General features: G+C 33.9%; 1 protein-coding gene across 1 annotated transcript in view; it reads right to left on the bottom strand.

Annotated features, from left to right (window-relative positions):
- The window catches only part of LOC135683898 (uncharacterized), a 44,288-nt gene extending 32,018 nt beyond the window's left edge, over positions 1-12,270 (bottom strand). Inside the window, exons 1-16 of the mRNA XM_065199280.2 lie at positions 12,135-12,270; positions 10,798-11,435; positions 10,219-10,333; positions 9,487-9,611; positions 7,945-7,994; positions 7,265-7,325; positions 6,723-6,858; positions 5,746-5,934; positions 4,920-4,954; positions 4,347-4,422; positions 3,179-3,252; positions 2,574-2,664; positions 2,083-2,147; positions 1,475-1,601; positions 416-549; positions 1-54 (exon numbers count right to left, since the gene is read on the bottom strand). Coding sequence (XP_065055352.2) covers positions 1-54; positions 416-549; positions 1,475-1,601; positions 2,083-2,147; positions 2,574-2,664; positions 3,179-3,252; positions 4,347-4,422; positions 4,920-4,954; positions 5,746-5,934; positions 6,723-6,858; positions 7,265-7,325; positions 7,945-7,994; positions 9,487-9,611; positions 10,219-10,333; positions 10,798-11,403 — 1,938 coding nt within the window. The 5' untranslated portion in view covers positions 11,404-11,435; positions 12,135-12,270. The remainder of the gene's footprint in view (positions 55-415; positions 550-1,474; positions 1,602-2,082; positions 2,148-2,573; positions 2,665-3,178; positions 3,253-4,346; positions 4,423-4,919; positions 4,955-5,745; positions 5,935-6,722; positions 6,859-7,264; positions 7,326-7,944; positions 7,995-9,486; positions 9,612-10,218; positions 10,334-10,797; positions 11,436-12,134) is intronic.
- Positions 12,271-12,899: the final 629 nt, after the last annotated feature.

Below are 12,899 nucleotides of genomic sequence, written 5' to 3'. Positions count from 1 at the left end.
CTCGAACGCTGATATAAAAGTGTGGGCATTTGCTTGCTTGGCAGCTTCAATAATCTGAGTGAATAATACAATGAAATGTTAGTAATTGCGAAAAAAACTTCTTTGGGTTATGTTTATTCACCTTTCAAAAATCTAATTTACGTCTAACTATAAGAAAAAAGTAAAGGCATTCAAAGGTTTGATTTAATTGCCCGAAACTTGTGCTGCAACAAGCATAGAATCAACACAACAGTTCGGAAGGATGACACTCTCAAATTTTTCCTGGGATTGTTTACGTGTCTTCCTCATAGAATTACGTTGTAATACTTCACAGATCTCACTTAAAATAGGTAATGTATTTATAAGCCATAAGTCACGCTTCCAGGAGCAGGGTATAGGCTTGGGGCATAAAACATATACAGAGATTAACACGTACCTCCTCTTCAGTTGCATCTTTGCCGTAAGCGATATTCTCGGCAATTGTTGTTGCAAACAATACAGGCTCTTGGCTCACGATCGAAATCTTTTTTCTAAGCCAGTCAAGATTGACCTGAGAAAGGTTTAAGTTACCTACGAAACAAAGATAAAATTCTAAAAAAACTCAGTGTCGGTTATAAAAAAATCCTTTCACAAGTTCATTAACAGCTGAACATGCTTGATCTGTCATTCTTATTGAATTTTCTACAAGCTAATATAACATCATTTACTAGAAGATATCAATATTTCGTCATACTACAACTTTATTGTTCAGTCACTCATTGCAATAAATAATGATGAGATGTTGTGAGATACAATCGAAACAAGAAGAATAGGGAAAGAGAGCTTTGAGAAGTGTTGTTGGAGGCAACAGTCAGAAAGGAAAATAAAAGGTACGTCGACTAATAGATCGACAATACAGGAGAGGGGGGATTCAGGATCCTTAGACGGCCTAATAGCTAGAGAAAAGAGAAGAAGAAAGGAAAAGGAAAGGAAAAAGTTGAAAATGGCGAAGAAGATAAAGAAAGAGGAGGAAGAAGAAAAAGGAAAAAAACATATGATATAGAACAAAGACAAGAAAAGAAGAAAGATGGAAAATAAGAGGATAAGAAGAAAAAGAGAAAATAAAAAGATTAAAAGCAATGGAGGAACAAGAAGAGAAAATGTGAAGATTTAGAAGCAAAGGGAAGATAAAAAGGGAAGATAAAAAAGGAACAAGTAAAATATATTAGAAGAAAGAAAACCAAAAAAAGAGGAAGAAGAATATGCAAAAGGAACAGGAAGAGTAAGAATATGAAGAAGGACAAATATAAAAAAGGGAAAGAAGTAGGTAGACGAAAAAGAAGAAGAACAAGGAAAGACACAATATGAAAAAAGAGAAGAGGAAGAAAAACATATGAAGAAGAAGATATAAGAAGGTTGACAAGAAAAAATAAGAAGGAAAAGAGGAAGGAAGAGGAGAGAAGAATGAAGAAGCAAAAAAAGAAGAGTTGAAAATGGAGCCAACATTATGACATACCAACATTAATTCGGCCTTCGATTGGATCGTAAAACCTCTCAATCATGTTTATTATGGTACTTTTTCCGCCTCCAGAAGGTCCCACGAGAGCAACAGTTTGTCCGGGTTTTATAGAAAAAGTTATACCCTAAAAAAGAGATATTGGCCCTTATATAAGGTTGCAATTGGCTCCTATAATTAGCTTTCGCTAAAATATTATCTAATAGTAAAAAAAGGATTTTAAGATAAACATGTCATGAAAATTTCAAGTGAGAATAGTTGCAAAAATGGTCTTTAGAAGAGCGTGTAACATTTGCCAAAAATGTTACAATGGAAAGTATCTTTCAGGGTTTTTTGTACACATTTTTACAAGAACAACAAATATCTGCAGAAAAAATGAAAAATATCAAATATTTTGCTTGAATGAGATTTATCAAGGTAAATTCAAAAGATAATGGGCACCGCAACTCGAGGTGAGTCCCAATTAATGGAACCGTTTATCGTTGTCTATTTTTTCTCCATGGCAAAGATGTTGAGTGAAATTCTATTGGTGTTTTACGGTCGGTCCTATTCAATGATTAAGATACAAATATCAAAAGAAGAGGTTAATACAAATCATAGAATGATACCTTGAGAACATCAGTATCTGGTCTCGTTGGGTAGCGGAAGACAACTCCATTGAAAGATACTTCAGCTACAAGAAATCGTAGACATTCTTAACATATATTCTTTCAAAAATTACAATAAAAAAGCCCTCATCGTTTAACCTTTTTTCACAGATTCAAGCACTAGCTTAAAATTTCAATCATTTCATCACCGAATTTTCTTAGAAAATTAAATCTAATTGAGTAATCTTAATAAGTCTTCTCAGAAACATGGAAAAGGGAATAGATTGCTGTGAATTAATTATGAACTTCGCTGGGACAAATTTTGTTGCTGATTTAATTAAAACTAAACAGAATATGAGACTATAAAGATCTGGATAACGTACCAGAAATTAATTGCTTCGAAAAAACTTTTGGTTTTTAAGCCTGAAGAAGGTCCTATAAACATGAAAGATTTTTCTAAACCAGTTTCAAGCATACCTTTCAGTTAATTCATGGGGAAAAAATAAGTTTACCTCCTTGCAATGACGGTAAGGTATAGTCTCCTGATTTCACTTCTGGGTCTCGATCAAATAACTCAAATATTCGAGTAGATGCACCAACAGCCTCAAAAGAAAAGAGAGTACTTTGAAAAATGCTTCCATAATTAATACATACTGGAATAAAAAAGGCTAATGTTAAGAGATCTAATGCTGAGTGCTATGTATAGACTGCCCTTTACCTGCTTTGGTGTGCTGCTTTGGTAAGTTTTATATGATCATCAAACAAATCTTTAAAAACTTTCTTTGCAGCTGTTATTGTATAGTGGAACCTCCATCAACGGACACCTCTATACAACGGGCACCTCCAAACAACGGACAGATATTTGAGTCCCAAAACAAAAGTTAAAAAAAGATGACACCTCCATACAGCGGACACCTCTCTACAACGGACAATAACATTAGTCCCACTGGTGTCCGTTATATGGAGTTTATTATTCTGTTATACGCTTTTGCTATGCACTAGGTTTAGCAGGAGATGAAAATACTTTTATAATTATGAGAACTGAGTTAAACTACAACAGCTTACACAAATGTAGCATAATTAAAGAAGAGAATTAGAATATGATATAGCCATTTACCTTCATGAAATCTCCGTATAAAGAAGATAGGAATGCGAACGCCATAGCAACGTTTAGGGTATAGAGCATGAATGCTGAAAAAATACAAAATGTAACCTAACATTAATTTATATATCATAGTGACTATTCACCAATAATACTTCAGAAAACAATGTGCAAGCCAATGCTCTTTGCTTTGATTACATTAATAGAGCACACAGCTTGCTTCTATATCATATACTATGTAACTTAAAAATCCTTTACAGAAACAAATACAAATCCTCTGTTTATAAATATGATTCCTTTTGAGCTCCTTTTGCGATGTTGTTGTATTAAAAACGCTTTTGATTATTCTCTTCGTCAATATTACCAAATTTTTTCCTTATTATATATGAGATAGCATCATAACATTAATAAACCTTGTCTGTGTATCCAGCACTATATTATTTATCTCTTTCAAACCTGACAGTATAAGATAATTTAGAGAGATGTTGCTCTTAGTCTAATTTGATAAGGCAAAACAATGCCTTGAGGCCAAACGCATGATTGCAGTTCCATATTTTTCTTAATATGACCAAGGAGATTGTCTCTCGTTGCTTTTAGATCAGTTGCAACACCAATAATACTGAATGATTTCTGCGGAGGAAAATATTTCCCAACATTTTCGCAGTCAACTGCATATTTACTAATGATTTTCAATGTAACAGAAACGAAGAAGAAAAGGCGGCTCAAGACTCAGGCAAAGCGAGCCATATTACAACGTTTTTGGCAGCAAAAAGAATGCCTGATACTGTTTCACTGAATCTGTTCACATCAAGGGCCTAAATTTTCGATTCTCCATTTATATCGACGTCTGGTTTTTCAATACTTTTATCTGTCGATTTTCCGGAAACCTACCTTTCTCATCTCGTTTTCACAAACCTTTGTACATGACATGGGTAGCAAGGTCGCGTGTTTTTCTGAACTGTGGGCCTACATGTAGTACCAACATTATACTTTCTCAAAAAATAATACACTCAGATGATAAAAAGTCATTAAAAAAATGTCACTGTGGGCCTACATGTAGTACCAACATTATACTTTCTCAAAAAATAATACACTCAGATGATAAAAAGTCATTAAAAAAATGTCACCAATCGAACTATTTTTAAGACTTTGAAAATAAGAATAATACTTTGCATATACTAACATGTCAGTGTCCCAACAGTCATATCTCCAGTGTGAACCAGCTTCCCACCATACCATAAAACTAAGGCAATTGCTCCCTAAAATACAAGAAAAAAAGGTTTGCCTATTTGCCTAGTAGCAGAAGAAAACATAAAGGTCTGAACATCATATCTTTTCATTTCATGATGTCGAAAATTGGGATGTTTCGAAATTTTTTCTATACTTTTTTGTGTGCTTTTTTGTATTATTGTCTCAAAATCTTATCAACTAGAACATTGTTTGACTGGTAAACTCCAAAAGGGCAAAAATAAAAAGTGCTTTCAATCTTGATTATAAATTCAAGCATTTGTAGTCATAATTTGATATTCAGGAAGATTAGAGCTAATTTAGTGCTGTTAAATAAGATAAGGTTTATGTCCATTCTCAGTTTTAAATTTTTGGGTAAGATTTACATATTTTTCAAAACTCTGCCAGAAAATTGAATTATCACAAATATTCTCAGTACATTAATAAGACTCAGTACATTAAAATACAAAAAATAATCATTTCAAATGATTGACTTAATCTCTTAAATAAAAAGCGAGACGTAAAATACCTGAGCAAAAATGGACATCAACGCATTCCAGAAGCCTAGAATAAAGATACAATTTTTAGCACAACTAAAACCTAACCAACAAGAATTAATTAACAGGTTCTCACGAGCATCAGGCAGAAAACTGCTCCAAAAAGAAACAAGTCCAAATAAACTTGGATGTTTTCATAGGCCACCAAGAGCCAAGATGCTCGAGGGCCTAGCATGAGTTGAAACATTTGACGACAATTTCAACATTTTGTTTGGGAGGCAAGCGAGAGAAAATCCTCAAATGAGTGCGGCAACCCCCAAAAAAATTATCCTGGAAGGATAGTCTTAGTTCGTTTCGTTGACAAAAAACCAAAAAGGAACTCTTTTGAAGGGTGAAGGATTTATTTCTTCAACTTTTCAACTATGTGAGGGGTTGGCAGTTATTGATTGTCAAAAAACCAGAACCGATCAAAGGTACATTCTTCCACTCCTGTTTCTTTCGATATACTTCTTGATAAAATTTTCTAACATCTGTTTATAATTAACGAATATTTCATACTTAATGTTTTATGAGTATCGGGTGAAAAATAACACTTTTGAGTGATTATGAACAATTCCATATAACAAAAGTACACCGTAACCTGAAAGGGTGCTGATAAGATTATTTAAAATTTCATATAAATATCATAGCGTAATAGATCTATCGTTTTTTTCAGAAACAGTTTGCAAAATCCAGCCAGCTCCTCATACAATTCAGCCATCTCTTAATTCACCCAATTCGCAGACAAATACTACATAGAAAAACCTGTATAACCAAGACTAATTTTACATTGACTCGTTAAAAACTTCAATGGCATACCATAGACCAAGGCAAGTTGAGATCCAACATGATAGCTGCTATCAATATCTTTATTGTACATCTTCGAAGCCTTTAGTTCTTGTGAAAACGACTTGACGGTTCGAATATTTCCAAGAGTTTCTTCAGCGGTTGTCGATGCATCAGCAAGTTTATCTTGGAACTTCTTCGTCATGTCTCTCATAAATCCACCTCAATAAAGACGGGTATTATACTAGACAGCAAGAAAAGAAGCTAACTCTGTTCTGAGTGATAAATAATTGACCCTACTAAAATCTCAAAGGAAGTCATATCATACAAGGGAAGTTCACGCTGCAGAAAGAACACGTTAGGCAATTCGGCAAATTACCTTACTCAAAAATTATATTTAAGATCGTAGACTTGAAAAAGGAAATACATTGCAAACTTGAAAGATCGACAAAAAAATCGTTTAAAGAATAATGCATATCTATCTATCCAATGTTAATGTACATTAACCTGAGTGTGTATGTATTGCGTACAAGTTTAGTCCAGTAAAAAACAAAAGTGAACTTTTTAAAAATGGTTAGACTTAGACTAAAAAGCGCTCTGATCCAATTAGTCACGTAATCGTATCCTTGGGTTGGTAATTTCTCAGCAAATGTATTGGCAAAACAATTGTTATATTATGATAATTTAATCTTCTACGAACAGAGATTTACTGAGAACTAAACTTTTATAATTTCTAGTGAAATTGAAGTTATGCTACCGACTATCTTTAGCCTAACTTTGCAAGAGAATGTCATGTACATCATTGTAGGTTAGCATTTCTGAACTAAACTCTTTCTTATATTAACACAATTACAACAGAAATCCAGAATCAGCTTCTGCTAAGCTAGGATTTGGCACCTGGTTTTGAAGTCTTCAAGGAAATGCAGCATGATGAAGCCAGATTCAAATGGAATTACAAAATTCATTGTTTAATGATAACGTTAAGTGTGGAAAATTATTTTTCAATTTACCATATCTCTGGGCGCCAACAGCCACAAGTGGGACAACAGCTAGAAGGACTCCAGTCAGTTTTGGACTAACGGCAAACATAATTGCGATTGAGCCAAGTATTTGCAGTAAGTAACGAACAAACATTGATATATTCACCTGCAGGTTAAACACAACATGTTCTTTCACAGTTCACTATGTGTAGCTCTATATACCAAAGATACATGGCAAACCTTACAAGATAACGAGCAATTCGAACTGAAGCTTTACCTTGGAGAACTTTAATGAAGGTTGTTATTATGGTAAGCATATTAAAATACTATAATTTTTCATGGGATTGCGAAAATATCTTAGCTATAACAGCATTCTTTCAGCTATCTTAAAAAATTCCTATAAAGAAAATGAAGAACAAAAAAACTCTCCGTGATGTTAGATGTTTAATGGAGAAACTTGATGTTAGATAAAAAAGACTTTCATATAGAGCGATTTCATAATTCCGTGTTTTCCAAATGTTCAGCACTACCGTGAATTTATCAAGCAAAATACAAGGGAAAATCGTACATACCGTCACTGCGTTTTGAATGACTTGCGAATCAGAAGACAATCTATTCATAAGCTCACCAGTTCTATTAAAAGATACCAAAGATTCTAAAAATCTCATAATTAAACAATACAATAGACCGTAATGCCAATACATCACCTTTACAATATATGAGTTTTCAAATATCAACGGATAAATAAGATGAAAACAAATAAACAGATATCTATATAGGTATGCATCTTTAAAAAACTCAAAGTTTTCTTACAGTCCAACCTCATTGTTTAACCATACGGCCAGTGGCTTAAAGCTGGTCATTCTTTAGTGCTCATTCCTCTCTCTAATATCATTCAGAGCCAAACAAAGCACAACTTCATCAAACATCAAACAATCATTAAAGTGTTGAAAATGCGCAAATAATAAGCTGCTGTTACTCAAGTCAAATAATCAAATTCTCTTACTAGAGGACCGACATGAAAAAAAATAGTCAATTTCTATTCTATTATGCAAAAATACTTTGTTATGCTACAATTATGATCAATGTTCAAAATGGCCATCCATTCGAAGTATGGTCTTTGAAAGGCTTCACTAAACAATATTTGCCCCCGTGATCGCTCAGTAGCATTAAATCACCTTTAAAAGATCTATGAGAAAAATTTTGAAAAAACCCATTTAGGAAATTAGAAAAAATATATGGTAAAAATTACCTGTTTTTGTCAAAGAAGGCAACTTCTTGATTGATGACATGCAAGAAGAGCTATAAAAATGGAAGCATAAAGCTACTAACACAATAGCAAACATTTGGTCAAATATTTGGCAGGCAAGTCTTTTGCTCTTATAAGATGATGTCACATTTTCCCATTGTTGTTGAGCAAAAGACCAATAGCTTCCAACATATTTTGCGACAACCACTCTCCCCTCTCCCTCAGGTATCTGCAACTTTACTTACAGATAGTATTCACATTGTTATATAAAATTGTTATATCATGATTATTATAAGATTGTAGATTTAAAATAAGCTATGGATGAGGCTCTCCATCACATCACAGTTTCACAGCTCAGTGATAGAGTTTCAACATCCAAAACAAGGTCTTGCTATGATAGTCTGCACTTAAACTTGGACTTGCTATGATAGTCTGCACTTAAACTTGGACTTGCTATGATATTCTGCACTTAAACTTGGACTTGCTATGATAGTCTGCACTTAAACTTGGAATTGCTATGACAGTCTGCACTTAAACTTGGACTTGCTATGATATTCTGCACTTAAACTTGGACTTGCTATGATATTCTGCACTTAAACTTGGACTTGCTATGATAGTCTGCACTTAAACTTGGACTTGCTATGATAGACTGCACTTCAACTTGGACTTGCTATGATATTCTGCACTTAAACTTGGACTTGCTATGATAGTCTGCACTTAAACTTGGACTTGCTATGATAGACTGCACTTCAACTTGGACTTGCTATGATATTCTGCACTTAAACTTGGACTTGCTATGATAGTCTGCACTTAAACTTGGACTTGCTATGATAGACTGCACTTCAACTTGGACTTGCTATGATATTCTGCACTTAAACTTGGACTTGCTATGATAGACTGCACTTAAACTTGGACTTGCTATGATAGTTTGCACTTAAACTTGGACTTGCTATGATAGTCTGCACTTAAACTTGGACTTGCTATGATAGACTGCACTTCAACTTGGACTTGCTATGATATTCTGCACTTAAACTTGGACTTGCTATGATAGTCTGCACTTAAACTTGGACTTGCTATGATAGACTGCACTTCAACTTGGACTTGCTATGATATTCTGCACTTAAACTTGGACTTGCTATGATAGTCTGCACTTAAACTTGGACTTGCTATGATAGACTGCACTTCAACTTGGACTTGCTATGATATTCTGCACTTAAACTTGGACTTGATATGATATTCTGCACTTAAACTTGGACTTGCTATGATAGTCTGCACAAAAACTTCACTTTCAAGTAACAGAAGTTTGATTATAATTGACAAATCAGTAAAATCACTTTTTCTTGACAAACCATAATAATTCTTAACTGTCAGAGTTACTTCTGGTGTGTGATAATATTGGGTCATTAAGGTCTTAATGCATTGTAAAATAGGTGAACAAACTCATTATGCAAAAAAACTTCCTTTTCTGGGTCAAAAAGGGTTGGTTAAACAATTTCTTTTGTTGTTTCACTTAACTAAGCATGCATGAAGAAAATATGTGAATACCGTTTCCCTAAGTCTGGCTACAAGTCTCTGTCCTGAAAGTGTGTACAGCCAACTCCTAAAAAATGATGCTATTCCACCAACAGCGTAGATTCCAAAGAGAATAAGAATGGTTTGGTTTAATGGACCTGGAATGACATTTTAAAATATTGTAACTAGTAGGAAATGCTTGCTAGACCAACATGAAGGGGCTTTTGTGACAAAACTGGCACAATATTCAGAGTTGATTTATATTCAGAGTAATGGCACACATGAAATAATATACAAAATCCTCATCAAAAACAGGTTATATAATGATGATTGCCTTTGAAAAGCATATTTTTCCTTTCTTACAACTGAGTAGGATTCCAATTTACTGGTTTGGAGCTAGGGGTGATTGTCATGTTTTAACATCAATAAGATAAAATTGTATGACACCAGGGGTTAATAACTAGAAGTGCAAGATTGAGTAATTACCCATAATCAATTGTAATTACTTAGAAGTAATAGCCTAATATACTTATGAAGAAACCCTAAAGCTAAAAAAGAACAACATTATTTAAACCAGTTTTTAATTTGAGTATTTGTTGACAGCCAAACACTGTAATGATACATGAAAGCTGAATCTTCCTTGTCTTGAGGAAAATCTATTTAACAAAAAACAGTTTAATTTTCTCTTAAAAATAAAATTTTGTAACAACATGAGATAAAGGAAAAAAAGGATTTGAAATATATTGCAAATTGAATCTTACTTACCCATTGTTGGTTTAAGAGCAGCATCAATTACCCTACCAAAAAACAATGGTGCAACCATCTGTGATCCACTTGCAACAATCAAACCAAAAGTGCCACCAATGAGCAAGACAAATTCCTGTTACAATTACAAAATGTACTCAATTGGCACTTAAAAGCATATAGTACCACTGAAAGCATTACATTACAGTGAAAGCATAACAAGCATGTTACATTAACATTTATATCTAGCAAGGGAATATGTAACACCGTTTAACAATTCAAGATGACTTTTTCTGCAAGAGCAAGGTATTACACTTCATTGTGTTTTTTGAAATAACAAAGTGTCCTAGCTGCAAAGAACAAACATCAAGAGTTTGAAAGATCAGTATGTTATGCTGCTTGAATGGATTGAGGTATCTTTAACAAACATTTCTTGTTTTTTAACAGGCTATGTAAAATCTGTAATAAAATTGGGAGCTTTCAATGAAAAAGATTCTTAGTAACCATTTAAATAATCTTACAAAGTATTGTCGAAAGCAATGATACTATCAAGCCATGGCATTAATATTGAAAACTTTATACACTGAAAAATTTACTTACAGGTTTTGCAAGACTGAAGAGTCTGCCCAGATCTGCTTTGGATTTGGTTTTCTTTTGGTCATCACTTGACTCACCCTCGCTGTCAATCATTCTACTGTACCTGATCATCAGCTTTCTTTCCATGTAAATATTTACAAAGAACAAAAGGAACTGGAGCCCAGAAAATGCCACTGAAGATATGGCAAGAGCATAACAAGTAGAGTGAATGTCATTTTTATCTTTCTTGTACTCGTTGTTGATGAAAATAAATTTGACTATGCTGTAAGCAAGACTTCCAGCAGCAAATAAGAAAGTCATTGCCATGAATAAAGTTTTCTTTTTCCTTAGATCTGAGCTCCTGCCTTGGCTGCCATTGGAAGTAATCTGCCAGCATATGCTTTCTATCTCTGTATATAGTGCGATGAATGAGATGCTTAGTAAAAATCTTATAACTGCAAGGTCAAAAATAGACTGATTCATCTTGAATTTGGTGATGCCATCTTCAAAGTATTGGGAATCCCCTCCTGTAAGCCATAATGCACATGAAATGACAAGATCAGAGAAGTAGATCAGCCTCATAAAGTTCAGAAATCTGCAGAAGGGTTGATGATATCTGGTTTGGTCCATGTTTGCACTTTTTAAAGTTGACCCAGTTTCCTCTAAAATAAAAAGGTTGAGCAGTAAATGGTATGGTTGAAGTTTGCAGGGAATCAATGAACATTGTTGAACAAAGAGAAGTTTCATTAGAATTATTTGCATATTCAAAGCTAGAAATAGGCAAGTTTTCCATCTGTTGATTCTCTTTTACAAATATTGTATATTGATTTGTTTACTATTTACTATTATATTGACATTGATTGCTTGATATTGGTTTCTTACATTTTAAGATAATGTAAATGGCAAATCACATTTTATCTCAAACCAAAGTGACTGACAGCAGCATTAATCGTCCTAAATGTTTTACGAAAAACCTTTTTTCTATCTTACTCACATCATCTTTTAAAGGGGGCAAATGATTTGCTTTAACAGAGGTTGGAATCATGTAATTGCCCTGTAAGTAACATGAAAATTCCTGTTAAAGGTTTATAACAACAAATCTAGTATGGTTTTTCTCTCTCTTGTGCCAAATTGAGGCATCAGTATTCCAAAGATATTTTCATACGCAAACTGCACAATTAATTACAATTTTGGAAATCTTCAGCGAATATGTAACACTGGACTGGTCGAATTTACTAATAGTGATGTTGTTGTTCTGCATCGAAGCCGTTCTGCATGTATGGCGCCGGTTCGATTAACTTTAAACAAATTTGTGTGCGTTTTTATGCGACGATTACAAAGAAAAAATGAATGGTTTATACCTGTATGCAAATGATTCCAAGAAGAGATCTGCTTGCTGTTGCGTTTAGTTTACAAGTGGCGATTACTCGAAAGTTTCATAGTATGCTGCAAAATACTGGAATTGTTGTTGCTGTTGCTGTCAAGTCAATTCTCCCGCTTCTATTTATAGTGCATTACATATGTACAAATGTACCAACAAAGCAAATCCACGCCAGCAAAAAATCTAACCAATCACATTTACAATTACAAAACATTATGAAATATTTCTTAAGATTTCCAGAAGTTTTTTTGATCTTTTAAAACTTTTTGTTCAAGACAGGGCAGAGACAGGAAGCAAACTTCGACCAGGATAGTTCAAAGTTTTCGCCGAATATAGAATAGGTACATTGAATAAAAATAGACCATTCGACAAATCACAAAACATACTTAACCTTCGGTTTATAGTTACTCCAAAAGTCTCGCCACTTACCTTTACTAATCATGAAACAAAGCAGTAGTGTAAATGCCCCTCCGTAATAAATGCGGTGAAACTGTCCCCGCCAGGAAATTTCCTGACTGGGACCCGCGTGGGGGGAGGGGTAAGTTCCACATACACTGGTATGGCATGTGCCATTTTTGGGGTACCATTTTTTCAAGAAGAAAATAAATTTTGGGGTATCAATTTTGGTAAAATCAAGCATGGTTATAAATATTTGGGTAGCTTTTGGCCTTAAATTTTTGACCAAACTGATTTTTATATGAAAAGTAATGTTCTTTTATTAACTTGATTGAGTTGTTGGATTTTT

The sequence above is a fragment of the Rhopilema esculentum genome, chromosome 7 (assembly GCF_057945365.1).
Source record: "Rhopilema esculentum isolate cy_ngs chromosome 7, ASM5794536v1, whole genome shotgun sequence".
NCBI classification, from domain to species: Eukaryota; Metazoa; Cnidaria; class Scyphozoa; order Rhizostomeae; family Rhizostomatidae; genus Rhopilema; species Rhopilema esculentum.
The sequence above is the reverse complement of the archived record's forward strand: the minus strand, read 5'-3'. Positions and strand labels throughout refer to the sequence as shown.